Source organism: Sipha flava, unplaced genomic scaffold (assembly GCF_003268045.1).
Source record: "Sipha flava isolate LNK unplaced genomic scaffold, YSA_version1 252_pilon_pilon, whole genome shotgun sequence".
Taxonomy (NCBI): Eukaryota; Metazoa; Arthropoda; class Insecta; order Hemiptera; family Aphididae; genus Sipha; species Sipha flava.
Window position 1 is genome coordinate 951,732 of NW_020272904.1, and position 26,647 is coordinate 978,378.

General features: G+C 33.3%; 1 protein-coding gene across 1 annotated transcript; it reads left to right on the forward strand.

Annotated features, from left to right (window-relative positions):
- The first annotated feature begins 14 nt into the window (after nt 1–14).
- LOC112684546 (tyrosine kinase receptor Cad96Ca) lies at nt 15–26,647 on the forward strand. Its single transcript, XM_025556122.1, has 7 exons — nt 15–535; nt 12,638–12,888; nt 16,330–17,022; nt 17,626–17,875; nt 18,072–18,224; nt 18,467–18,645; nt 25,269–26,647. Exons 1-7 carry the CDS (start codon nt 448–450, stop codon nt 25,776–25,778), a joined length of 2,124 nt encoding a protein of 707 aa, XP_025411907.1. The 5' UTR covers nt 15–447; the 3' UTR covers nt 25,779–26,647.

Here is a 26,647-nt window from a genome sequence, read left to right on the forward strand (position 1 = left end):
CCGACCGCGATGGTGCATGTACTACACTCGGAGCGTAACGCTCCGAGTCGCGACGGGAGTTCTGCGGCAGCGGTGTTCAGTAGTTCGCAGTACGCGCTCTCGAGGCGACGTTTATTCGCATCATTACTTTTTTTCGCGTTCTCACGGCTTGAACGTACAATTATAGTGTAGTTGTTGTTGGTTTTTTTTACACTAGCGTGACCGTTTTTTTTTTTTTTAATTTTTTTCCCGTTAATTTCCTGTCCGTCGCGAGTCTTTCGGACCATCGTTTTTGTGGCTGCAGTGCGACCGAACGTAGTACTGTCGCGCCGTCCCGTCGGTCGATCGCGGTCGTCGTGCGTTTGCGGCAAGCCCGGTGATTTCAATTGTTGTGCCCGACGTGATGGTGTACCGGTCGAAACGCGGCCGGAAGACGACACAGCAGCTTCAACGCCTGGTCGGCGCGCGATGAAGTCGTCGACGGTCGCGGCTGCTGGCCAATGGTTCCGGGTGGCGGCCGTCGTGCTGGCCACCGTTTTGTGTCGGCCCCAAGCAGGTTAGTAGTATCGTTAAGCCATCGGTTTACCTGTTTCTCGATACATCTAGTGGTCATGGTACCTCAAATCAAGTTCTCGACGATTGCCTTCACTCGAATCGTCCAAAACTTCCCGGACCAGCGGTGAACTACAACCTTACATCGTATTACTGCACTTCAAAGCCCCTTCGCGTTTACGTTTCCAGCTATCGTGGTGCGAATTCAATTTTTATCTGCATAAATGTCCTAAAGACTTCTCTACATCTCGGTACGGATTAGGTTCTCATTTCGCGTACTATTTTTAAACGATAAATGTTCAAAGACTGCGATGAGCCTTCGACTACTTCATGCTAAAACACTGTCCTATCAAGTAGGTGTACATATGCAAAAGCTCACCGGACTAATATCGGTGACCAGTGCTTCTTCATTTCGATGAGGTCAAGGTGGCCGCTTTTATAATAAACTTTTCCCTCCTCCCAGTGAAGCATATTATCTATAACAATAATATAATATCGTCTATTGTTTCTATTGTTCCTTCAATAGTATACTAAATGCCACCCGTGTCGATGGGCCTCGCGCCGTTCGTCGTTTCGTATGCAGCTCGGCAAAGCACCAAAACGTACTCGAATCTAGTGTTGGCGCAATGAGGTGTAAAATTAGTGAAAGGGAGTCCCTGAGACATATGTTACTTCTTATAAGAATCAATTGAATACAATAATACAGAAGGTGCATGTGGCGTTTTGCCCACCTGTGGTTTCACCGTTGTTCTTCTCGTAATAATATTATCCATGTATATTAGTCGGTATAATCACTAATCAGTGACAGTTCCCCCAACCATCCTCATTTTCCGTTTTCTTGACTACCATGTACGGGGTCAAGGCATTTGTTTTTGAGATTTTTAACTCTTTCTTCGAAATAAATATGTCTCCAATTGTGTTCGCCTTCGTTTACGTAACGTTACCCGTGTCGACGGACCTTATACGTATTACGTAATCATAATATTATATAGGATATGCGTGCTGTGTACGCCTATAACGATAATACCGATTTACAAATATTTTTTTACCAACCCAGAATTCCATGGCGTCTTGCCGTTTGCCGAAACTACAAAGCTCCATTTCCTGACATGGAATACACTTGAAACATTCTGTGTACCTTTGATTGGACGTATTTCTGCCGGTTATTGATTCCGTCAGCATTTGTTCATAAAAGCCAGTCTATTCCGGCGGTTTCTATTTTCACATCATTATATTTTTATGGGAAAAATAAGAAATACAAAATTTTATCATAGAAAATTAATTTACTTAATTTTAAATAAAAAATTTAAAAATTGTTTAGTAAAATTATAATGATAATAATAATAATAATTATAGTAGAATGTTATTATTTAATAATTATTTTATTTATTTAATAAATTATTTTGGTAATATTTAGAAATATGTTTCATATACCTACATAAAAATAGAATTTTTTTTATTATTTAGTTTTATTGATCAATTATCAACAAACTTTTATGAGTCGTTAAAAGCTCTATTTTTATGAACAATAACCGGCGGAGTTGATACGAAATTTTTATGAACAGTAGCCAGTGGAGTCAATAGATAGTTTTTTTTTCAAACCGGATGTTTCGGCAGAATCAATAAATCCCACTTTAATTCAGTATATAGGAACTATAACTAAACTATAACTAAATATAGCTTAAGTACAACTAAACTATAACTATTACTAACTATTCTCATGCTTTAGCCGTTATACTATAGTTGATATGTCAACATTTGGACGTAATAATTTGACTTATTTGTTTAGGATTTATTAACTCAATAATAACCATCGTGAAATATTTCATGTTAACGATCACAAAGTTAGACGAGACATTTTTGTATTCATATGCGATTTAATATAAATTAAATTAATCAAATTATGCATATAATAGTCATCGATATCTACCCAAAATTTAAGATAAATAAAATTTCAATAGTTGACATAATTTAATTTTCTGTCGATAAATATAGCACTTTCATTTGACATCATTAAGAACAATTAGCTGTTTGATAACCGTTAGCAATAAAGTTAAATATTATTTCCTCAAAAACATGACAAAACTCGTTCTGAACGATTCCAAAATATAGTGTCCAAATCATTATATTTAAATCGATTTTATCATATTATGTTGAAAAAAAAATAATAAGTGCACCTTTCAGATCATTGTTTTTAAATGAATACAATTTAAAAAACGCGTTATTGAACTAGTAAAATCAATCGTAAGTTGATCGCTAAAAAATATAAAATATTATTAAAAAAAAAAAAAAAATAGAATTAGATTTATAAAATCTTATAACTATGACTTATTAGTTATTAATCTTACACTGTACCAATTTTTAATGCACTCGTTTAATTTCTTGACTGAGTTTGATAATTTTACATTAAATATCATTAAAATATTGAAAATGGTTTTATTTTTTATTTGTTGCTTTATAAATAGTTATAAAATGTAAACAAATGAAATGTAAAAGTTGATTTTCCTATAATTGAAGCCTTTCTCTTTTCGTCCACTTCAAAGATTAAACAGTTTTAAAATCTGATTTGTTTCTCATTCGAAATAGGATTATATGTATAGAAATCTAAATATTTCATGAACAAAACCGGTCATAGTAATGTTTTTTAAACGTTAATATTTGGACCATATAGCTGTTACTGTTTCAGCGAAAGCATTCTGGCTATGGATCAGTTATTATATCGTACAATTTAATCGTAATTAACACAGTAATTATTCCGTACGTAATTCTTCTCGATTTTAATAAAAAAACTGTTTTTAAACCGTGGTGTACCTGTAGAAACGTACTAAACTTAGTATTGAGTGGTAAGCCAAATTAGGTGTTTTTAAAAGTAAAATCGTTTCACTAACCCTTTTCCATTAAACTACCCTCTTGTACAATATCAAAAATAAAACTAATTACGAAAAAAAATTATACTAGTAAATATTTGTTTATTTTTTCCTCAATTATTTCTGTACTCTATAACTATTAAGCCAACCTGGGAAGCATTTTAAAATGATTGACTTTTTTCAAATCTGCAAAAGTATGGAGATTTTAAAAAAATATGATTTTCTCAGTACTTCTCAAAAGTATAATAAAACCATGATAATTTTTCCTACGAGTATTTATAGCATTATAAAGGACGTTTGTATAACAACGTTAAAAAAATATTAAAAGTTTGATGTAAGAATATTACGTTACGTGATATACGCCATTGAAAATGACGCGTAACTAAAACTAATCATCGAACTTCACTGTATTATAAATTATAATATATATTATATACAAGAAATGATTCGTCTACGTGATCGACCATGATTATAACAATATATCATACATAGAAATAAATACTTTAAACGACGTCTTGCGAATACAAGTAAAATAATTAGCGATATCCGGGTAACTGACTCGTGAATTTCTATGAAATAACGAACGTCGGTGTAAACATGATGACGTGTGTAGTCAAGGCGAACAATTCGAATGGCCAGTAGGTATAATTGTAATAATACCCGGGTCCGGTATACGCAGTCTTATACAATCAGTCCTTGGCGGTGGAGGGTAGGGTTACACGGTTTTCGAATAACATTATTTAACCCCTCAAGGAACATCGTTTTGAATTCAATATCGAATGCGGCAAGTTTTTGTATTCTTCTTTCTGTTGCGGATTTCCATGCGTGCATATATAATTGACACTCGCGGTTGCATATACGCAGTCAGTCGAGTCAGTGGAGAGTGCGGAGTTGACATATTGACCGCGCAAAAATGTCACTGGCTTGAAATTAATAATAACAATAATAATAATAATAATAATACATTTACATATTGCTATTATACAAATCATTCAAATCTTTAAGGTATTATAATTGATAAGCCGGATAAGCAAAGTTTGTACTGCGGAAGCAGTTTTTATTAAAATAAAATAAATTAAAATACAAGTATATTAAAAAAAAAAAAAAAAATGATATATTTTAAATTCACGTGCCGTACTGTATTGATACATACAATTTAAACAATTTAAATAGAGAAAAATAAAGTACTGGATCCGAACAATATCGACAATCATAATAGCTACCGACGATTCATCGAATGGGAAATGATATATGCCTAAATACAGTCGTTTATACGCGTATGCACATGTTTCGGGCGAAGAAATGTGGGAATGATACGCGCGGGGAAGAGAAACTAGAAACAATCGAGACCGCGTTCAATCGCGATTTTTGCACGCCTTGTACTGTCTTCGGCGTGCGTACATAAGTGTACTGGGAAAGTGTAAGAAGTAGAAGGACGTACGCGTACCGGTTAATTAAACGATCTGGCCGAACATATGTGGACGGCGACAACTGGGGACGTGTGTATAATTTCTATTCGGTATCGGTGCAACACAACGATCTATAGACCGTATTCAAATAATACGACTGTGCCGCAATAACGCACTACGTCGTTCAAAATCAATCACCGGCTGCCTATTGTAATATTTTATTTCCCACCGCCGACGCCGCGGAATGGCGATCCGTCGTCGCTCGTATCGCACCAGAAAATCGTGTCGTCGTAATAATGATGTACATTGACGACGGTGAAGGCGGATCCGGCCACGTGTACGTGTATAACGAGTGCCATCCGTGCAAGATATTTAACTGAACTTATCGGTGCGCATCGCAAGGAAAACACGGGAGATACAGTCGGCGAAGGAAAAATAAAAAATAAATCTTGTTCGGCCGGCCGGTATAAATAATGTCACCCGAACGAATTTCAACCGACGGTGGAGAATTTTATCGAAAAGAAAACCCGCGTTACGTGTGATTTGAAGAAAAAAATGTAAACTAATTTACTCAGCGCATCTGGTAAAATAGCGTTCACCGCAAAACTTTCCTTTTCTCAGCAGAAAAATCAATGTATACAATAACATTGTTTTTATTGTTCGGAATCGAATCTGAAATTCTATTTGATCGTTGTTCCGCGTTTGTCGTAGATTCATTTTTAAAATTCGTACTAAATTAATTGATTAGTTTATTTCTCGTCAGGTATCCATGATACGACCACATACCAACGTGTTAAGGTGAACATGTGAATGTGCGTCAGGACTTGTGGATCGCTTAGAAACAGATGAGAGGTAGAGAGAAAAAATAATATTATAGCTTATCAGTGAGTAAATTCAAGGCCGGTATTTATCGGTAAATAATTATGTAAGAAGCTGCGTTTAAGTCGTATAATTTTTAATCAATCTAGTTTAATTATTATAGTACTATGTAATATACCATCAGCCATAATTTAACTGTGCACGCATTCCTCGATGATTGTATACTGGCCGGTATAATTGAGCGCGTGTACTCATTATCCGGAAATTCGTTTCTATATAAGCAAATTTTAAGTCAGTGCCGTCGCAAGCTTTTGCGAGGTCTTAGGCAAATTCAGTACAATTTCCTTACATCCAAATGTATTTAACTTGACAAATTGTGGGCCCTCGAATTCATTTTAAGTGCGAGGTCCGAGCTGATTGCCTAAGTTGTTTGCCCGCTAACGACGGCACTGTCTTAAGTTTTCAACTTAAAGCACTTACACCATCGTGCTCATTATTGATAACTGTCTGCAATAAATTTGGTAATATTATTTAATGTATAGATGAACGAATACGCGAACATTAAATGCATTTAATATTCACACGGGACTAATATAAAACCATGTTAAAATAGCAATATTAGGACAACACGAGTTATCATCTATTATTTCATAAAACGCGACGGTAGATATAATAATCGTAATATTTCAATAGAATTTCGTTGTAAATGGTCTGATTTTAATGCATTTATCTTGATAAGATAAACCGCAAACTATATGACGCGACACAACATTTCGGACCATTATAATAATAAAATATTCAATACCTTCATTGTTCAACCTACCGAAAAAAATGTTTTGATTTTATAAAATGTATTAATATCCGATGTACAAAAAATGTTTCGCTACCGCTTTCATTTCAGGGTCATATTTAGACTTTCTTCTAGAGGGGGTGACTCAAATTTTTCTTTAATTCAGACTCAAAATTTACAAGTAAAATTGTTGGTAATATTTAAATCAGGAGAATCCTTAATATTAGTGGTTTTTTTTTTTAAACTAATGCCGGATATACTTAGAATCGCCTTTTGTGTAGTTATTTTTTAACACCTGTCTGTGTTTTGAAAGTTATGCTTATGTTTTATTTGATTTTTTATTAAGTATGGACACTAAGTATCATTATAAAATGATTCACATTAAAAACATTTGAAATGTGTATCTCACATATGATTGATTCCTTTAATACGGATTCAAGAGGGTCGATTGCACCCTTCACCCACCCCCTAGTATCATTCATATACTTACAATATAATCTATTTGTGTACCTCTGCAAATGGATATCGTTATAATATACGGTTTGAAAACTGCGTCTGTTGGTTGATACAGTTGATGTCAATTATTGCATAAAACTAAAACATTTACTTACACGAGACACAACACGAATGCAATTATTGGGTTTCATGGTTAAAAATAAATAATAACAATTTCGACCAATCTAGATCACAAACGATACAAGTGTGTCCTCTTTAATCTCAACTGGCCGGCTGTACATATAAGATATCATTTATCGTCTCATTGGCCGCGATCAGGCCAAATCGCGTACATAACGATGCATTTTATTATTTAATCAGTGGCTTCCGGAAACGACGACAATGACTTTTAGGCGAACAAACACACGTAAAAAAAAAAATATATATAATAACAGTACAACACAATAATAATGTTATACAGACACTGTATACACGTCATTCGCCGATTTTCCGATCCATGGTGCATGTGTTTCATTATATTATGACATTGTTCTCTCAGCAGTTGCTTAACAGTAACATTTTCCGAATGAAGCACGTTGTAACACCACATGATATATTTTTTATTTTATTTTTTTACGTAATTACAACATACCAAACCAACGGACGCGCATTCTTCGACCGTTATGTGCTTGGTTATGTGTATGTGCGTCGGTACACGCTACACCCGTTAATTTAATATTACACGTGTTAATATTAAATCCCAATAACACATTCAAGTTTATATTATATTATATATTTGTAAATAGTAAATAGCAAAAAATTGGGGGCGAATCGCACTCTTGAGCTTTTATAATTTTTTCATATAATATCGACTAAAATCTAGATTTAAAATTGAGGAGAATCTTATATGTAAATATCAATGGGTTTGGTAGTCAAATTTTCCAATTGTTATTATTATTACGTTATATCCATGAGCCTAGACATACCTAACTTAATTTAGAAATTTTGTTCGTAAAGAGTTTTTTTATTTCCATTTTAACAGTTGTCACTAAACCACACAAATATATACATTTCGAATATAATATATAAACAAAACGATGTGTATACGAGTACGAGGCATGTATAGGCTTGCCATTGGTTTCAATTTGATCGAGATAGCGGGACAGCTCCGGTTTTAAAGGCAAGTCCTGGTAGATCATTCAGTTTGTCCTGGTTAATAGAAGCTGAGAGAAAATAATACATTTAATATTGTATTATTTAATAATAAAGCATAGAATAATATTGTATACTATATCATTATATTATGGTTATCTAATCGGGTTGATTATACGTATATTAATAATGTATTATTTTTGTATTAGCTAATAAATATTTAAATTACAAAAGAATATACTTATTTTTGTTTTCATATGAACGTTACATCAAAAAAAAAAAAAAAGGTCATTCAATATCATGTCCCGGTTTAGGGATTTCAAAATGTTACTATCCTATGTATATATGTATAAAAGATAAACAAAACTTTTGTAGAAAAGAGTCATTTTCTACAAAGTTACTAAAAGATATGTTTTATTTATGCATATTATAACTAAAGGAAAATAAACTTTAATTTATATATTTGATTCTAATTTTCAATTTAAAAAATAATTGTTCTTTCTTACAGGTGGTGATACTGCTCGACAAATATAATTAAACATTCTCACGTTTGAGTTTCCTTATTACTCGCAGCTTAAATTAAAAAATGTAATAAATATTTTTAACATAAATACCAGAATAAAAAAGTTAGCATTAATTAACTGCAAGTGCTCTCAAAATTATTTTTGTGCCATTGTTCACGTGTGCGGTACAAAGGCTTCTAAAATATTTTGCACTGGGGCCTTAAAATTGTATTTGCTACATTATATAATTGTGATTTTGTATGTACTTATAAAAAATATGTGACAGACCCGAGAAATAAATATAACACTCTACAAACCAAGGATACGAGTAAATCATTTTATTTTACCGATGTGTTGGTAACACGTGAAAGTAACTGTGCGCGTTTCCCAATACGAAAGCATTACATCGACCATAATAATTTATTCACGGTGTAAGTACGTGTTATTGTATCATATATATTTATGTGAGTATATATATTTATATGTGTATGTGACTGTGTAAGAATATGTTCATTAATAAAGTTACGAGTATGCGATTACCGTACACTAAACTTTTATGTTGATTTCTGAATGACATTATTAACTATAATGCAAAACAAAAATAAGAAAATAATAATTATCAGTTAAATGTTCTTTTTTCTCCTCTTATACAATTTTCTGATAATACCGGACTAAGATAACACATATAAAACGTGAAATAACGTTAATTTTATGCTATTAAAGTAAAATAAATATGAATGAATATTAATTTAAATCTTAATGGATTTTTTATAATGGCTCGCTCAGCGTGTTATATAGGTATATATTTGATACTCAATCTGTATCTCGGATTTATTACTCTATTCACATGCAAACACGGATGATACGAATTAGTTACTTTACCTCTTCGTTTAAAATCGGAATTATTCAGAAAATGTGTTTTTTTATAAAAAATATTACGTCACTGAAAATTATAATGCACATTTCTGAATATAATTTTAAAAAAATGCAATTTGTTTTCTCGGAAATTTCTCTCTGTTAGTATTAATCGTCTGTCCATATCAATAACAAATATTCGACGTGCACGCAACAAAATTTACGAATTCGATCCATGGCACATTAAAAAGGAGAGTGACTACAATCATTTTTAATGTTGAGTATGCCAACGTGTCAAAACAGTTTTTTTTTGTTGATATGAGAAGAAAAAAAAACTTTTTTATTAAGAAAATTTTATACTCAATAAGTCTAATGTGCAGAGGTGGATTAGGGGACAGGCTAAAAGGTTTATAGCCTAGGGTGGCATTTTTTTTTTATAGAATTAAGTGTTATTAGGTATATTTATTTTAATATATATTTTTTTTATTTGTCATATAAACACGAATAAAAATAATTTTAAAAAGTTATAATAATATATTAATATATACATTGTATGATGCGTACCTATAGGCTGTAGTAAGAATATTACAATTATTATTACAATTTGAAAATATTTCATTTTTAATAAAATAATTACAGTTAGTTACTAGTTATTATTAATAACTTATTAGCACCTATGTGCTTATTGGGAATATCCGACTATCCAGTGGTGTTTTGGCAAAAAAACTAGAAGGTATACGCGTATTTAAGGATTTATGACAATGACTATTGTGTATTCATTAGGATCAAGACTTATCAGATTTTATCACTCAAAAAGATGCTCGCTTCGCTCGCGAGTATTCAAGTCTTTTCTAGATCTCATGTTCACAAGTATAAACTTTAATATAAAAAAAAAAAAAAATGTGTATTAATTTTATCCCAAATTATTTCTTGATTTATCTAAGTATTTAAAGCTTCTATGGAAAATTCAATAATTGCCCGATTTTAAAAGCAAAAAATATAATATAATATTATTATATTTATTTTTTTTATTTACAATTATTGTAAAATAAAAGCATAATTATGTAATAGTCAAATAGGTAACTACAAAACAATTAAAATGTATACAATTTACTTTAACAGAACCTATACATAATAAAAAGCAATAAATGACAACGGTTAAAATTGATTATAGTTTATCAGCAATGTATCAACATTGATCACGGATAACAATAAATTGGAGATTACAAATGTTTATATGGAACGCCAGCGCATTCTGTTATCAGGAATCCATTACTTCTACAATCCATTTGAGACATTTTAGGCGATTCCAATATTTATCATTGCGTGGGCTATCTATGTTTATTTGATCAATGGTCATGGCCGGCGAGAGGGTGGGGCAGGGAGGGCTAGAGCCCCGGGGCCCGTACGTTCTAGAGGGACTGTCGTTTCGGCCTTGTATACAATGTTTTTGTCGTGCCAAAGCATGTACAAGTGGTCTTGGTGCGTCTCGGTCAAATAACTGCAAAGGAAAGGCGGCCCGGAACCCCCGCAGCCCCGGGGCCCTCAGAAGTTCTCGCCGGCCCTGTCAATGGTCACACCATTTAGTATATTCTTGTATAGAAACGTCAACGGCCGCTTGTAGATATTATAATTTGATACCTAATGAATATAGTTAGACGATAATCGATAGCTTTAAATAATAATCAACTAGCAATGTTATTATTAACCTACCAATAACAAATTTTCTAAAAATAAACGTATGTCCTATAGATTATTTTCTATTTATGAAGTAGGTATACGAGCGTATACGTGCATATACGAGCGTATTGGTGTTACTTTTATAAAGTATACGCTAAATCACCATGATGGTTTACGGGTATACGTCGTATACCCGCGTATATCCTCCAAAACACCACTGCGACTATCCGAGTATAGGTATTTTCATATCTGGCTATTTATATTTCCGTTATGTGACTGTATAAGCATTGTTTATTTGTACTGGTAATAATGGTATCTGAAGTAAAATAATAGAGATGAAATATTTTATTTTTAGAAGTTTTCTATTTTAAAGGTTTAATATTTTAATAATAAAAAAACTGAATAAAATTTGAAGAGAAGGGTTTAGACCAAATATTGTTGGTTTCTTAGTAGAGTAATAAGGGAGGGGGGCAGAGTAATTAAGCCTAGGGGCGCCAAAATGCTAAATTCGCCATTGCTAATGCGTTAAAATGGTACGAATAAAATAACTTGGTTTTGATTTTCGATCAGAGTATACACTATTTGTAAATGATCTTGCGTTTTTATCGTCATATTGATGAAACGTTTTACCATTCATTAATATCGATTGATATATGTCAAAGTAATTCGTCAAATTCCTGTGCTTGCTTCATTCGGACTTCCACCAGTAATATGATTTTTTCCCCCTTATTTTCCCGTTCAGTTCTCCATCGTTGCCGTGACATCGGTTGTCTCGTTGTTGAATTTTCACCGGATTTTCTTCTTTCTTGTTTGTTTGGTTGTAATGACGACGATGTTTTACAGTCTTAACTGTTGCAACGAAAGCGTATAATCTATCCTCGATACATTACGTGCATTATGCGATATACATACACTTAATATAATATGTATATAAAGGCTGGATGTCAGTCCAGTTTGGTTCCAATTCACGTCTCATCAGTTAACCAAATATATAAATCCACTTTGTCGCAGTTCAAGCTTTTGTATAGATACCTATCAAAGTTCATTATCCGTTTAACTGAGTATATGATTCGAAGTTAACATGCATTTAAGCATGTAGCAGTTGTTCAGTTTTGTGGTTACGGTAGTTTTAATTTAGTATTATATGAAAAAAAATATAAAGTTTGAATTTCATTAATGAAAACGCAATAAAGTGAGAACAGATACATAAAAAAAGTAGACTGCAATTACCGAAATAAAAACAAAAACTGAAAAATAACCGAACCATACGTATAAATCTGCAGTATCTATTTGGTCAAACCACTATTGCATTGTATCGTATTGTAATACCGTTTTTAAAATGCGGGAAATGCTAAATCACAACTTATCTCAGATGTGGATTCAGGAGGGTTTTAGTCCCTAATGAGTGTAGCCCCTCCCTTTTTGGTCGTGTTATATATTATGTTAGTATGTAATAAATACTTAATAGTTTAGGTGTTTCAATTGAACGTTTTTCCTGCGCCTACAATTTTCGTTTAATATGCGTCTGAAATATATTATTTCTTGTTCATATGATATATGCATTGTATTTATGTTTTTATTTTTTGCGTTTCGCAGGACTTTGCAGTGATCTAATTGGAAGCCCTCCGACCATATTTGTAGAAAGGAACTGGGTAGTCGATTCCACGGCTCCTGTGGGCACAGTGGTCGCCCGGGTTCGTGTATCAGACGTGAGCAATGAGATACCGTTACAGTACGGGCTGGAACACTCGACGGGTTTCAATATCGTGCAGGATAACGAGGAACCATTGCCGTTTGACATCGATGAAAATGGAAAAGTCACCACAAATACGACTCTGACCAACAAGGTATTTCACCAAATAGTTATTGTTAATATTATTTCGAACTACATATTCTTAATGTAGCATGACCATGCTCCTCAATATCGCTCGCTGACAGTGTAATATTCGGAAATGCAATTTAATTTTTTCCCCGATAACGCGATTCCTAGCGAGTTCATCTAGAGAATATTCTTCTGTAACACGTTAAAAATAGACCAGCATGTCTATTATATACACACACAGTTGCAGTATTTATGTATATTGGTATATTATAATAACGGCAAATTTATATACGTAACATATATTATATACCTTATTGAGTTGTAACAATGTAATATAATACGCACTATGCAGTATATATGTATAGATACTGTATTGTGATACGCGTGCAATGTGACTATTATTATTCACGATTCAGCATGTCAATTCTTGATTGTGCAATTATTGCAGATGTATGGAGATAACTATTATGAAGTAAATTTACTCGTAAGGACCCTCAAATCATCAATTTTAGATAAATAATAAAAATATATACGATGCAGTAAGAACGTAATAATGGAAAAAATATTGCAGTAATAAAAGAGATTGAATGATGATACGGAGAACAAGCATAATATTTTAATGTAAAACCGTCGAGAGAGAAAAGATACTGTAAAATGAGAAACGAAATTGAATAATAATAAGAATAGATGTCTAATAATCGTTGAGGAGGAAATTTTAGTAATAATAATAAAGCATTATTTAGAATGAAATATAGCCCAAGAAAGCATCTAACATAACAATTAAGTTACACGTAAATTATATACATAATATAATTTGATGCTATTTATTTCTATAACTTTTTTATATTTTGATCTAATGTATAATACGATTTTAAATGGCATTCAACAATAGTATCATGAAATAATACAATTTACAATTAAGAATTATCATTTCAAAGCGAAAACTATAATGACAGCCACAACTATTTCAAAAATCGTATACTTGGATGTAAAAATATTTCCGTTTTTATACTATTCTAAAATTAATTAAACTAATATATAATGTAACTAATACATAAAGATTATATGTTGTTATATATAACAATATATATATATATATGAAGGCTTTTAACAATTTTATAACAAATAAATATTTGATCGATGTTGCAAATTCTGTATAATATATAATATTAAAATGTAATGTAATTATGTTTGTTGTTTGTGAGTGCACCCTCGTAAGATGATTAACGATACCACGTCAAATGATGCGCTTATATTATATCGTATTGAGTTTTTATAGTCTTAAAACGTAAAATGTTTAAAATATTTTATAAAACTGAAATCTTTGCCTAAAAACTAATTGACGCGGGAAAGAATCAAGGTGGCTGAAGTCATAACTAAGAAACGAAATTTTCACCTTATACTCGTGTAAAGAATAATATTATCTGTGAAATATTACTTTTGTTTTTTTGATATCACTTATACAAAAAAAGTTCTTATTATTTAAAAATCAATAATATTTTGTGTTTTTCAAACTTGAATAACTTATATTGTAGTCTCGATATTTAAAAAATAAAAACAATATTTTCTAGATAATGTTATTCTCTTTAAATCATGAACATTTTGTTTCTTAGTTATGACAGTAGTCATATCGGTTCTTTCCCGCATGAAACAGTTTTTACGCAAAGTTTTCAGTTTTATTAAATATTTTTGGTTATATACTCGTAATATGGTGTTAGTTAAATATTTTACGTTATAAGACTATAAGAATATAATAAGATATAATATAAGCCAATGTGAAACAGTATTCATGGACGAATTTATACACATAATTACACATCATAGCAATGCGTGCTTGGATGTTTTATACCGGGCAATAATGAGAAGTCACCTGTATTTGATTAAAAAAAGAGCTTCTCGATACTGAACAACTAGTATAAGGTTCGGTAATAAAGAAACTATAGAATATTTTATTTTTGTGCTATGCAATTTGTAAAATTAATTATACACTGATACCATTATAATATTGTTAAATAAAACTCTATGTTTGCATAATAGCTAAAGCTGAATCGTCCCCGGTGTTGAATAATAATCGGTCAACTTAATTTTTTATTTCTTCTCCTTGACATAGGATATTAAAAAAAAATATATTACATGTAGGCGGATGGGATTGTCCTAGTGAGGACAGTGAGACGAGGACTAATTGTTATTAAAAAAAAAAAAATTGAATAAAACGTCAATAACAACAATGAAAATTCCTGTTGTTTTATACATGTGTGTGTGTGTATAATTGTGCATAATATATTATTGTACCACAACCATCGGTATTCGTGTATATAAAATATAATTTGGAAAACATGGTTTAATCGGAATAAAATTATGTTTCGTGATAGTGATAATGTTCTACGGTTATAATTCACATTCGTAACGATTAACACTGTTAACATAATTCATCACATTATTCGGCGAAACCGAAATAACTCTGTTCGCAATGTTTGTACGCGAAAGCCGAAAGTAGAACACACGGTGTTTCTAACTGCCGCGCGCACCTGAATATTATTATTATACAAGTACTGTACTGCTATAGTCATTATTATATAGTATATAATGCTTATTGACAGTTGTTTCGCCGTATTCGTCTCGTACCTTTTTGTCAGTAAAATTGTATTAAAATCCCATCTCGAATACCTTCGTGATATTGCGCAAGGTCATTGAAATATTACTTCGCGAACACCGTATTCCTCGTAGGAGTGAATACACATCCTAGCGGCCCTAAATACAAATGATAAAGAGCGTTATATAAAAATTGTTGTCATGCAAAATAAGAAAGAAGGTACCTTGCAACACATTTAAAACTAATAAACATTTAAAATACGTAAGGTCGTAAAAACTTATTTTTGTCGAATTTAACTTGGGTCCGCAAAAGGTAATGTTTGAGTTGCTCTTGAAGTAAATTATTTGAAAACATAGTTAGGATTCTTGATGACAAAAAAATAGCGTGCTAAAATATTACGTACATTTGTTTATCAAATATATATCGTAGTAGGTATACATATTAATATCGTTCGAAAAAACTGTACAAAGTACATTTTCGACTTTATATCAAAATCGTGTAAAGTTAATGAATATAATACATCCAATCCTTTTTTTTTCATCTCAAGTGCAATTAGAATATTTTGATATAGGTTAGGAGTGCAGTTTGATATTTCCCGTTTAAAAAATTCCTCACTCGGAAAGTTTGCGAGAAAATAAATACCGGTTTTGAAACTATGCTGTATGTGCTATCAATATTAGCTATAGTTCTGTAATTTAAAACTTGATAATTCCCTTGAAGATTTTCATTTATTTTTACGATTCATTTTTGTATCTCGCATGATTCTGATTATCGCTGGTTAGCTCGGATCCTTTTCCTTTTTACTTTAGGTATGTTCTTTGTTCGTATTAATCAGTATTGTAATGCTCACGTTTTATTTGCATGGTTCCATAGGAGGGTAAAAACATATACCTATATGTGACGATCAACGACGGGCACTTGACATCCAAGACTCAAGTGTGGGCCAAGGTGGAAGGACCCGGCTCTGCGGTCCGGAAACCATCGAACGTGGGCGCGGGCCTGCCGAATAATTTCCTGTCGTCGCAGTTCCGGCCGCCACCACCGCCGTCGATCCCGGTCAATGGAGCTGGTTTTTCGGGCGTCGTTTTCACGCCGCCGAGTAAACACTCCCCGGCTTCCGTGCCGAACAAGACCACGCAGCCATCCAGGCCGGCCACGGCCGCAAACAAAGTTCCTACCACGCGGACACCGGCGTTACCGGTCACGCAAAAGGCTGCAGCAGTCACGGCCGCCGGCGCGCCGGTTGCCGAAGCGTCCACGTCGCCGACCGGGATGTCCAGCGCAAATGATGTAACCAAGACCACAGTAACCGACTCATCCTCCACCGCAACCACTGATTCCGTGGTCGCTACTACTCGGCCAAATGAGACAGCAAAAAATGCGTCGGAGACTGCGCTTACTCCGCCCACGGTGACCACTCAGCAACCGGTGCAGAACAACATGGTGCTGGCTCTGGTGCCCATTGTGGTCGCAGCAGTTTTCCTGACGGCGGCCGGCGTGCTCGCTTGCTTGTTCCGCAAGAGACTGTTTTCCGCCAAAGTCAAGTCCAAAAAAGTCAACTCCATCGTGAGTATATAATATATTGAATTTAATAAAATAATATATTAACGTGCATAATCACAACGTCAACATAATAATAATCGACCGCGTACTATCACGTCCGCATAAAATATAGATAAGTCCAAGTGCGTTGCGACGGAACGAGTTCCTTTTTCGACGATCAAGCAACGGTTGCTATTTCCTGATTTTAAAACAAACAAGGAGGAATTCCTTTTTTGGCAAACATAAGTTTTCATTCTTTTTTTTTTTTATTAATTTCAATTGTGTTAAGACCGTGGCGTTTTCCGCACGTTTTATCCGGTTCAGTAATATAGTAACTAGTAACTATACAGCTAACTAACGCGATCATGATCCGAAAACAACAAAACACAATATATATATATATATATATATATATATATATAGAGAGAGAGAGAGAGAGAGACTCGGTGATTAATCTTATATTTTAGTATGATAGAGAAACGATAGTTCCTAGTTTTTTTTTCGTGGAATTGACACGATTTATTTTTTTTAAGTAGTCTCCGACACTGTACGTATACGACGTAATATGACATACCGTATTGTTACATTATACATGCTTAACAACCGTTTTATTCCTTAACCAACCAGGGCAAAAAGAACAGCTCAAGATCGGACGATCCGATGGTCATGCACCACTGGAGCGGACCGCGGGCTTTCACCAGATATGAAAGCTGGGGCTCCGATCCGTCGGTTCATGGACAGTACACAGGTGGAAAAGAGTCCGCGATCAAAGAAGTCGACCAATGGGAGGTGCCCAGACACCACGTACGGGTGTGCTCGATATTAGGCGAAGGAAGTTTCGGGCAGGTCTGGAAGTGCGAAGCGTACAATATCATGGGTAAGTCGATTACGCGGAACATAGCAGTGTATTCTATACGAATGTTATACTTACGGTGAAATCTTTACCCAAGACACGAGCGCTATGTAGTCTTGTGCAATTTGAAATTGCGCAGTTTTCACTTGGCACGTTTGGACAATCGTCCGTCTCATGTGTCGCGCGTGATGATAATTCGTTTTAAACAACGAATGTTTAGGGTTCAAGGGCAACATGGTGGTAGCGGTCAAAACGCTCAAGGACAATGCGGGCGAACGCGAGCGTCTCGACCTGGTACAGGAACTACAGGTGATGAAGTCGCTGGAACCCCATCCGCACGTCGTGAAACTGTTGGGCTGTTGTTCGGAAAGAGGTACGCAATAATAACAATGATAATAATAATAATCATAATAATAGTACCTAGTAGTGACTACAAAACTACATGATAATTAGTCTCGCTATGCGATTTCTCGCTCGCCGAGACCGTCAGGATTTTCACAATAATTTTATACATGCATTATGCATTATTTTAAACACGCCGTGCTATATGATTTTGTGATGGTAATGACGACGGTAATAACAGCAATGTTGTTTGTGTTTTTCTCGCCGCCGCAGACCCCTTGTTCGTCATCATGGAGTACGCGAAATTGGGAAAACTCCAGAGCGTGCTGAGGAATTCTCGCGGCGTAAACTACTACACGAATACACATGGGCCGAGTTCATTGACGTCGCACGAACTCATTATGTTCTGCTATCAGATCGCCAAAGGAATGGACTTCTTGTCGTCTAAAGGGGTACGGTACATTGAACCTATAAATTCTATAGGTGTATGATATTATGATGTATTTATATATATAAACTATTTATTACGTATAATTAACCGACGTCGACGACTGAACAACGCTAATTACGTTTATTTCGCTTTGGTATATAACTTCAGTCTATAAAATAAAGTAGCTGTAGGTTCTCTGTTTTATTGTTGTATGCATTGTTGCAATAACTTTTCGTTATGATTTTCGACATTAATTTCGTTTACAAACACGTGTAAAGGAAGGAAATGGCTCATAATGATAATGATGATGATGATGATGATGATGATGATGATGTCTGCAAAAACCGCGACCGCGTCCTTTCGAAAGTGATTTCTTCTTTCGGTGTGTCGTTTTTTTTTTTAAATACATATTAAGTTTCCGAACGTCGTACCTATACACTCGTTTTAAATAAAATCGAAAAACATTAAATATCTCTTAGATTTTATGAAAAAAAATATCTGCTTCCACGCTTATATAACACGAGGTATATTATTCGCTTAAAATTAACAATATACTTTCTATAAAAACACCATATCAATTTATAGAGACTACATTTTTGCCTAGAAATATATATTAGTTTATTTAATCGATTAAAATCAATAAATTTCGTAAATATAATATATTAATAACTTTATTATAAACACAAAAATATACTACATAATAGATTGTCGACATTTAAAATAATGATAGAGAAACTTTTAAAAATGAACGATCTGAGGATTAATCTTAATTTATATTTTTCTGGTTCAATGATAATTGTTTCCATTATTAATTTAATTTAAATATTTTTTTTTTTTTTTGCAATTCATTGACTGGTCAATTTCACTAGTTTACAGTTAATGTGAATTGAAATATCTTTCGGCCTATGCTGAATATTCTGATCTATGAGGCTGATTCTATGGAATTCAATAGTTTATAGTTAATGCTATACATTACCTGCACGATACTTGCACATTTCAAAAAACATTACATTCCGCAATAATGATATTTTCCCATCCATTGCGTGAACAATTATTTAGACTACCAACTCGATTTTAAAATAAAATTGATAAACCGTAGTAGAATAATTTATTGTATTGGAAAATTATGAACGCCAATTTCAAAAATTTGTATGATATATTATCTTTTATTACATTACATTTCAAAATCTATTTATATATATATATAGAGTGTCTTAAAAAGAACGCTGGATTTAAATTTGCTATAAATTAAATTTATTTCTTTAAAAAAAACGTAATAAATATAATATTCTCTTCGGGAGAAGTTAAGGTTTAACAGTGAAAAATAATATCGGGCATATGACCCTCCCTACTAGCCCTACCATACAAGCGATTATTCTTTCCATAAAGTTGACCATCACTCGATCACACATTGTTCTATCAAGTTTATTGAGGACACGACAAAATTCTTACTTAAGTTCCAAGATATTTCGAACTTTGTTCTGGTAAACTTGTGACTTAGTGTATCCCTTTAAGAAAAAATTACACGGCGTCAAGTCGCAAGATCGAAGTGGGTAGCTTTGGCCACGCAATGAGATTAGTCTGTCCGAGAATTTCTCATGCAACAGAGGGATTGTTTTTCTTGAAGTGTAACAAGTTTCGCCGTCTTGTAACCATACAAGAATATCTACTGAGCTCAGTAATTTTCCTTAGACTTATTAGGACCAGATGAACATAAAAATGTTTGTGATGGTCAATTTTATGGAAAAAATAATCGCCTATTGAGCTAGTAGGGAGGGTCTATGCCCGATATTGTTTTTCACTGTTAAACCTTAACTTCTTCCGAAGAGAATGATATATTTGTTACTTTTTTTAAAAAGAAATAAATTTAATTTATAGCAGATTTAAATCTTGCGTTATTTTTGAAATACCCTATTATATACTAAATTTGATATCTTAAGCGATCAGGACTTATGTTTTTATATTTTAATTCACCATGTTTAAAGTTCTAAAATTGTTTTCATTCGCCAATCCACATAAGATCAGTAAAAACCTATGAACTCGTAGGATCGTATTACCGGTTTCCGGTATAGAAAATATTGATGTACGTAAAAATTGCGTGATATTTTACATTTTTCCATATATCTCTCAAAAACATAAGTATAAAGATGAAAATCGGTAGCATCCTCAATAAAAGCGTGTACCTGCTTGTATCTAATCGGCATATTGAACGAATCAAAAAAATAACCGTTAATAAGCGCTACTTTAATAACAGCACAAATATTCGTGATAAAAACACGCGTACGCATAATACATTAACGTTATACAGTGGTTGAATATTTCATCAATCGGCCGTCACTCATTGTTATGTGGTTTCGTTTTGGATAGCGAAATATGTTGCAGAACATGCAATTGTGTTTTTAATTTTTTTTTTTTTTTTTTTTGAGAAATCATTCCGTATACGCCTCGCGTACAAGAGGGCAATAGCCGCAGATATAACCGTACGACACGACTAAACAATAATAACAATTCATTATCGAGGCGGAAGAAGAGCCAACGTTAGTAGTGCGGCGGAAATGGTTGTCCAAAAAAAAAATCGATTTACCTTAGAACTAACTGTTCGGGTCGATAACTACGAAATCGACGAGATTCATTGACTGATATTGTAGTATTGGTCGAAAACAGCATTCGACACTGTCATTACGTTTTCTGATAAATCTACACCATCCCACGTTTATTTTGATTAACACTAGTGTGCTTCTATATTATAGATTTGAGAACAAAAGTATAATGTTTCAAAAACATGTCACCGTTTTGACACAGTCTTACACAACACATTTCTTGACATTTGTACTTGAGGACCGTTGTGTTAAAAATCGTGGTGTGACTGAAAAAACTATACACGAGTAGTATATTTCATATAATCGTGTACGATGTATCAATACTTGGTGATTTGTCGAAAATAATTGTTTAACCCATTATAAAAATGAACCGTGAGTTATAATATCCCGTTGAGTGGTAAGAATGTTGATACGACATAAGAGTCGTGCTGAACGTGGTAGTCATGCGTTTTTTGCTAAAACCTAAAATATATGTAACCCTGACTGATGTGTGGTAACCACTTGAATCACTGTTTTGTACAGACTTTTATAAATATTAGTTATAAAAATTTCGGAGTAATATTTAATGTTCAAATTGTAACATTATAAATTGTAAAATTGTGACTTACATAATAACGATTCTGTACTTACGAAAAAATGATTAACAAATATGAATATCCTAAATTTTTTACATTTATAAGTTATAATTTTTTCCCTCCATTATCCTAAAATATTTATACTAATAGCATATTATAAGATTTAAAAATCATTGTTTTGTTAAATAATAATAATATTTTAGTTATTTTAACTCATTTAATTTAAAAATACATAAGTCGTTAGCCCACTTGAATAATCAAAATCCTAAAAGCTATCTAATAATTGTTATGTAATCGAATGACGTTAGAAATACCATTTATAACATCGTTCGATTACATAGTAGTTATTGGATAGTATATTTATATATGTATCATTGATTAAATGGGTATATTTTATTAATATGAATATAAAAACGGTTCACGTGCACCCAGATCCGGTCATTGTGGGGGAGGGTTGATCAGCTGACGGGTCATGAGATACTTAAAAAAAAGGATTGTATATCCACTTTCTAAGACGCTCAAACAATGACCTTAACGATTGTTTGACCACCTGTATGATTACAATTTTACTTTACCGCTCGCGTGGTTCGAGTGCGTTACTAATAATAAAATACCGCAATATAATTGAATATAATAACTTATTATATCGCGGTTTCTTTTCTGTATACAAACATACAAAAGTAGGATATAAACATTTTTTTCCTATAAAAATGAAAAAATAAAAAATACCCATTAATTTGAATTCGTAATTTATTACAATTTATCATAATATACTTTTCTCTATATAAAGTAGATCAATATAAATCTTTACTTAATTGTGAGTATTAAAAATATATCTTGATCTATGGGGTGTATGAATTGAAATAATATTTTCGATGTGTGTTTTCGTGTTATGTGTTATTTTCTGTTTTTTGGGAAAATCTATCATTGAATCTCGAAAACTATCAAATGACAAACAACAAAATATTCTCTGTAGGTATATGTCACAGATATGATTATTGATGTCGAAATACATAAAAATAAATCACGATATATTGTCCATATTGTAAATCGGGCGTTACCGCATTTATGTAACCATGGCCTAATATTTTTAAAACAATTTTCTATAAATAATCTTCCTTCGTCTATCTTCTGCTATTTCCTTCTGCTGTATTTTATGTGTTTCTTCACTTTATAACAGGGGTGGTCAACATGTCTATGTACACGAGCCACATGTATTAATAAGATTATATTAAGAGTTAAATTATCTAATCGGTACTTCTATACTACAAAAGTAATTAAGAAAGCTAACAGTTGATAAACATATATATATATATAATTAAGTCAAAATATCGTTAAAATTTCACTAATGATCATCTCACAGAATTACTAAGAACTACTCTTACATCAATTCAACCAGATCTTAAGAAGCTTACTAAAAAGTGGACATGAAAAAAATACCACGCAAACAAATTTAACTTGATGTTTAATTTTTTAATTTATTATTCATATAAATATTTTTTTTTTTTTTGTTTATTAATCTGTACAAAATAGCCTCGTATCTATGCAATAAAAATTTTTTTTTTATAAATGTATACAAAAAAATTAAAATATTTTGGTTTTTGTAAATAAGACCGCGAGCCGCATACGACTATGACGAGGGCCGCATGCGGCTCGTGAGCTGGAATTTGGCCACCCCTGTTTTATAATATCGCTCGTCGTGAATGTCGTAAACTTCCTATAAGTGGACTGTTCCTTCTCAGATCTTCTTTCGCATCATTATTTTCATTGTGTCTTTTGCCCTTAATAAAATAATTTCTATTATTTTAAACAAATTCTCGAATTATCCGATTTGCATTTTTCTCTAGTACTAGCTCAACGATCAACAAATGCTTTATTTTTTCAAAGTTTGCCGGCTGGGTCATGCGTCATGTCAATGACACTGTGCCAGTTGTAATTATTACTGTGCGGGTGTGTTTGTTTGTTTATTAATTTCTATCATATAGTCAATGTATAAATCGAGTTAATATTGATCCTAAATATATTTAAACTGTGTTTTTTTAAATCTGAGGTCTTCTACAAATCGTTTCTCTTTATTTATCCCACCGCTGTCCTTTTCGTCTACGTAAAATATAATACTACTAGTGATTTCGAATTTTCCAAACTAAATCGTTATATTTAGTAATAGTTACATTAATATTTTAAAAATTTGCATAAAATAGAACATTTTAAAATTTCAAACAAAATTAATTTAGTTGCGAATATTAATAACCATAAGCCTCGTTCTTTTTTAAAACTGACAAAAACATTGATATGATAGTTTATTTTACCCAATAATGAACTTTTGATTTATATAGTTTCTTTTTACATTTTTGAGTTTACGTTTCCGTAAATATACAAATAATGAATATAGTGTAAATTTTATTATTTATTCCCATATGCGGAGAATGATTGTTTCACTAACATGTGCGCATATAGTAAGTAAACCGGATAACCGTACAACCAGATTTTACACTATATCAGGGATGGGCCACTCAAAGTTAATTGAGGGCCAATTTTTAGAAAATTAAAATCTAGCGGGCCAGAGCAGAGAAAAAAAAAGATCATTCAAAATATGAATTTTAATTATTAATTAACAATTATTAAATTAAATAAATAATTAAATAGTTCCGTATAATCAGCTATGGTTGAAAGCTATACTTATACATACATATAACATTTAGACATTTAACGATGTTTAGTAATAATCAACGATTATTATTTCGATAAGTCAGAGTATAGACGATAAACTTTAAAATTGTATGATGTAATTTTAAAATATAGTACAAGCCAGATAAAAAAAGTTCGCGGGCCGGATGCGGCCCACGGGCCACCAGTTATCCACCCCTGCATTATATAATAAATGTACTGTATACAACAGAGGAGCGTATTGATAAAGTCGTAAATATGCAATACTCTATAAAATATCGATAAAAGCTACTAAAAACATTTTTTAGGGATTATAAATTCTAAGGAATTGCACTAAAAATGTAATTTTATAATTTTGGTATGGGTAAAAGAAATTTGATAAAATCGATACGTAAAAAAAAAAAAAATAATAATAAAAATGTTACTGATCGAACATCGATATGTATCAATATCTTCGATTCGGATTTAATTCCATGTTTTTTTTTAATTTTGTTTAATTTATCCGTTGGGTTTATATCATGTGTTTTTTACCTGTGCATTGTAATAATTTTCACAGAATCACGTCAGTTGGCTTTTAATAAATCTCTTAGATTAAAATCGAAAATCAAAACGCGAGTGTCAACCCAGAAATCGTTGTGGAACAATGCACAGAGCGTAGAAATCTCATCCTCTCCCTCCCCCACCCCGTCACGCTAGTAGTGTTAACGAGAGTAATTGTAACGGTGACGATATGCCAACAACAATCGAATTCAAACCGTCACGATGTCGAACACTGGTGTTTAATTAACGTTTGTTCTGCGCAGATCATTCACCGTGACCTGGCGGCCCGGAACATACTGGTGACGGAGGACCGGGTGTGCAAGATTTCGGACTTCGGGTTCGCGCGCGACGTGGCCTCAAGCCGCGTGTACGAGCGCAAGTCCGAGGGCCGGCTGCCCATCCGGTGGATGGCGCCCGAGTCCCTGTTCGACAACATGTACTCGGCCAAGTCGGACGCGTGGTCGTTCGGCGTGCTCATGTGGGAGATAGTGACGCTTGGCTCGACCCCATACCCGGGTATGGCCGCGGCGGACGTCATGAAGCGCATCCGTGACGGATACCGGCTGGACAAGCCGCAGCACTGCCGCCGCGAGGTGTACAACATCATGTTCTACTGCTGGGACAAGTGCCCGGACGACCGGCCTGACTTCGCCGAGCTGATGGAGCTGCTGGACAAGCTGCTGGTCGACGAGACCGACTACATACAGCTGGACAGGTTCCCAGATAACGCGTACTACAACATCACCACGTGCATCAGCGGCGAGCGCCTGTGATCGATGCACGGCCCTGCCAGCCCGCGGATGAACAAGATCTCGGACTCCTCAGCCCTTCACGATGCCCACTCTTTGGAGTGCTGCGCACCAAACGCCTGTCTACCACATCGTCCTTACCCTCTCGTACCGATGATACCTGGTGGTGTACAAACGACTTCTTTTTTTTTTTTCGTTTTTCATATTTTTGTGTCCAACGAAATTACTGTTTTTCATTCTCTCTCTCTTTCTCTCTCTCTTTCTGAACCACCTGTATATCTTCTGTGTATGTGTGTATGTGTATGTGTGTTTGGAAAACGTCGAAAAACCTCCTGGAAATAAGACCTATATCGAAACCTATATAATGTAAAACCGTAGTATGCTCGGACTTAAATCGTTTTATAGGCCGCAATCGTCCTTTTATTGGCATTTTTTCATTTAAAAACTTTTATATTTAATTACATGTACGTATTAATGTTTGAACGTAATCCTTAACGCTTCATCTTAAACAAACCATATACATTCGATTATTAAACGATTTGCGTACTATCCTCACAGTTAATTAATACTGTCACTTCTTAAAATACGATTTTATCGTCAAAAACTGTGTAAATAAAAAATAAAATAAATCGAGCGTACGCTTCGGAGATTCCGAGGAACGCGTGTTCGACTGACTGAGCTACAAATATGTTTTTCCTAAAAATCCCAATTAGTTTAATTTGGACTCTTTTCATTATTATTCATTATTGATACGATCTTGTTAACGACATTTAGGTGCACATTGCTTCAGCTTTTCTTCTTCATTTCTATTTGTATACAGGTTAATTTCATTCAATTTCTACGGAGTTAGTGTAAAATGTTGTTTATTATTTTTTTTTTTCATAAAAGAAAAA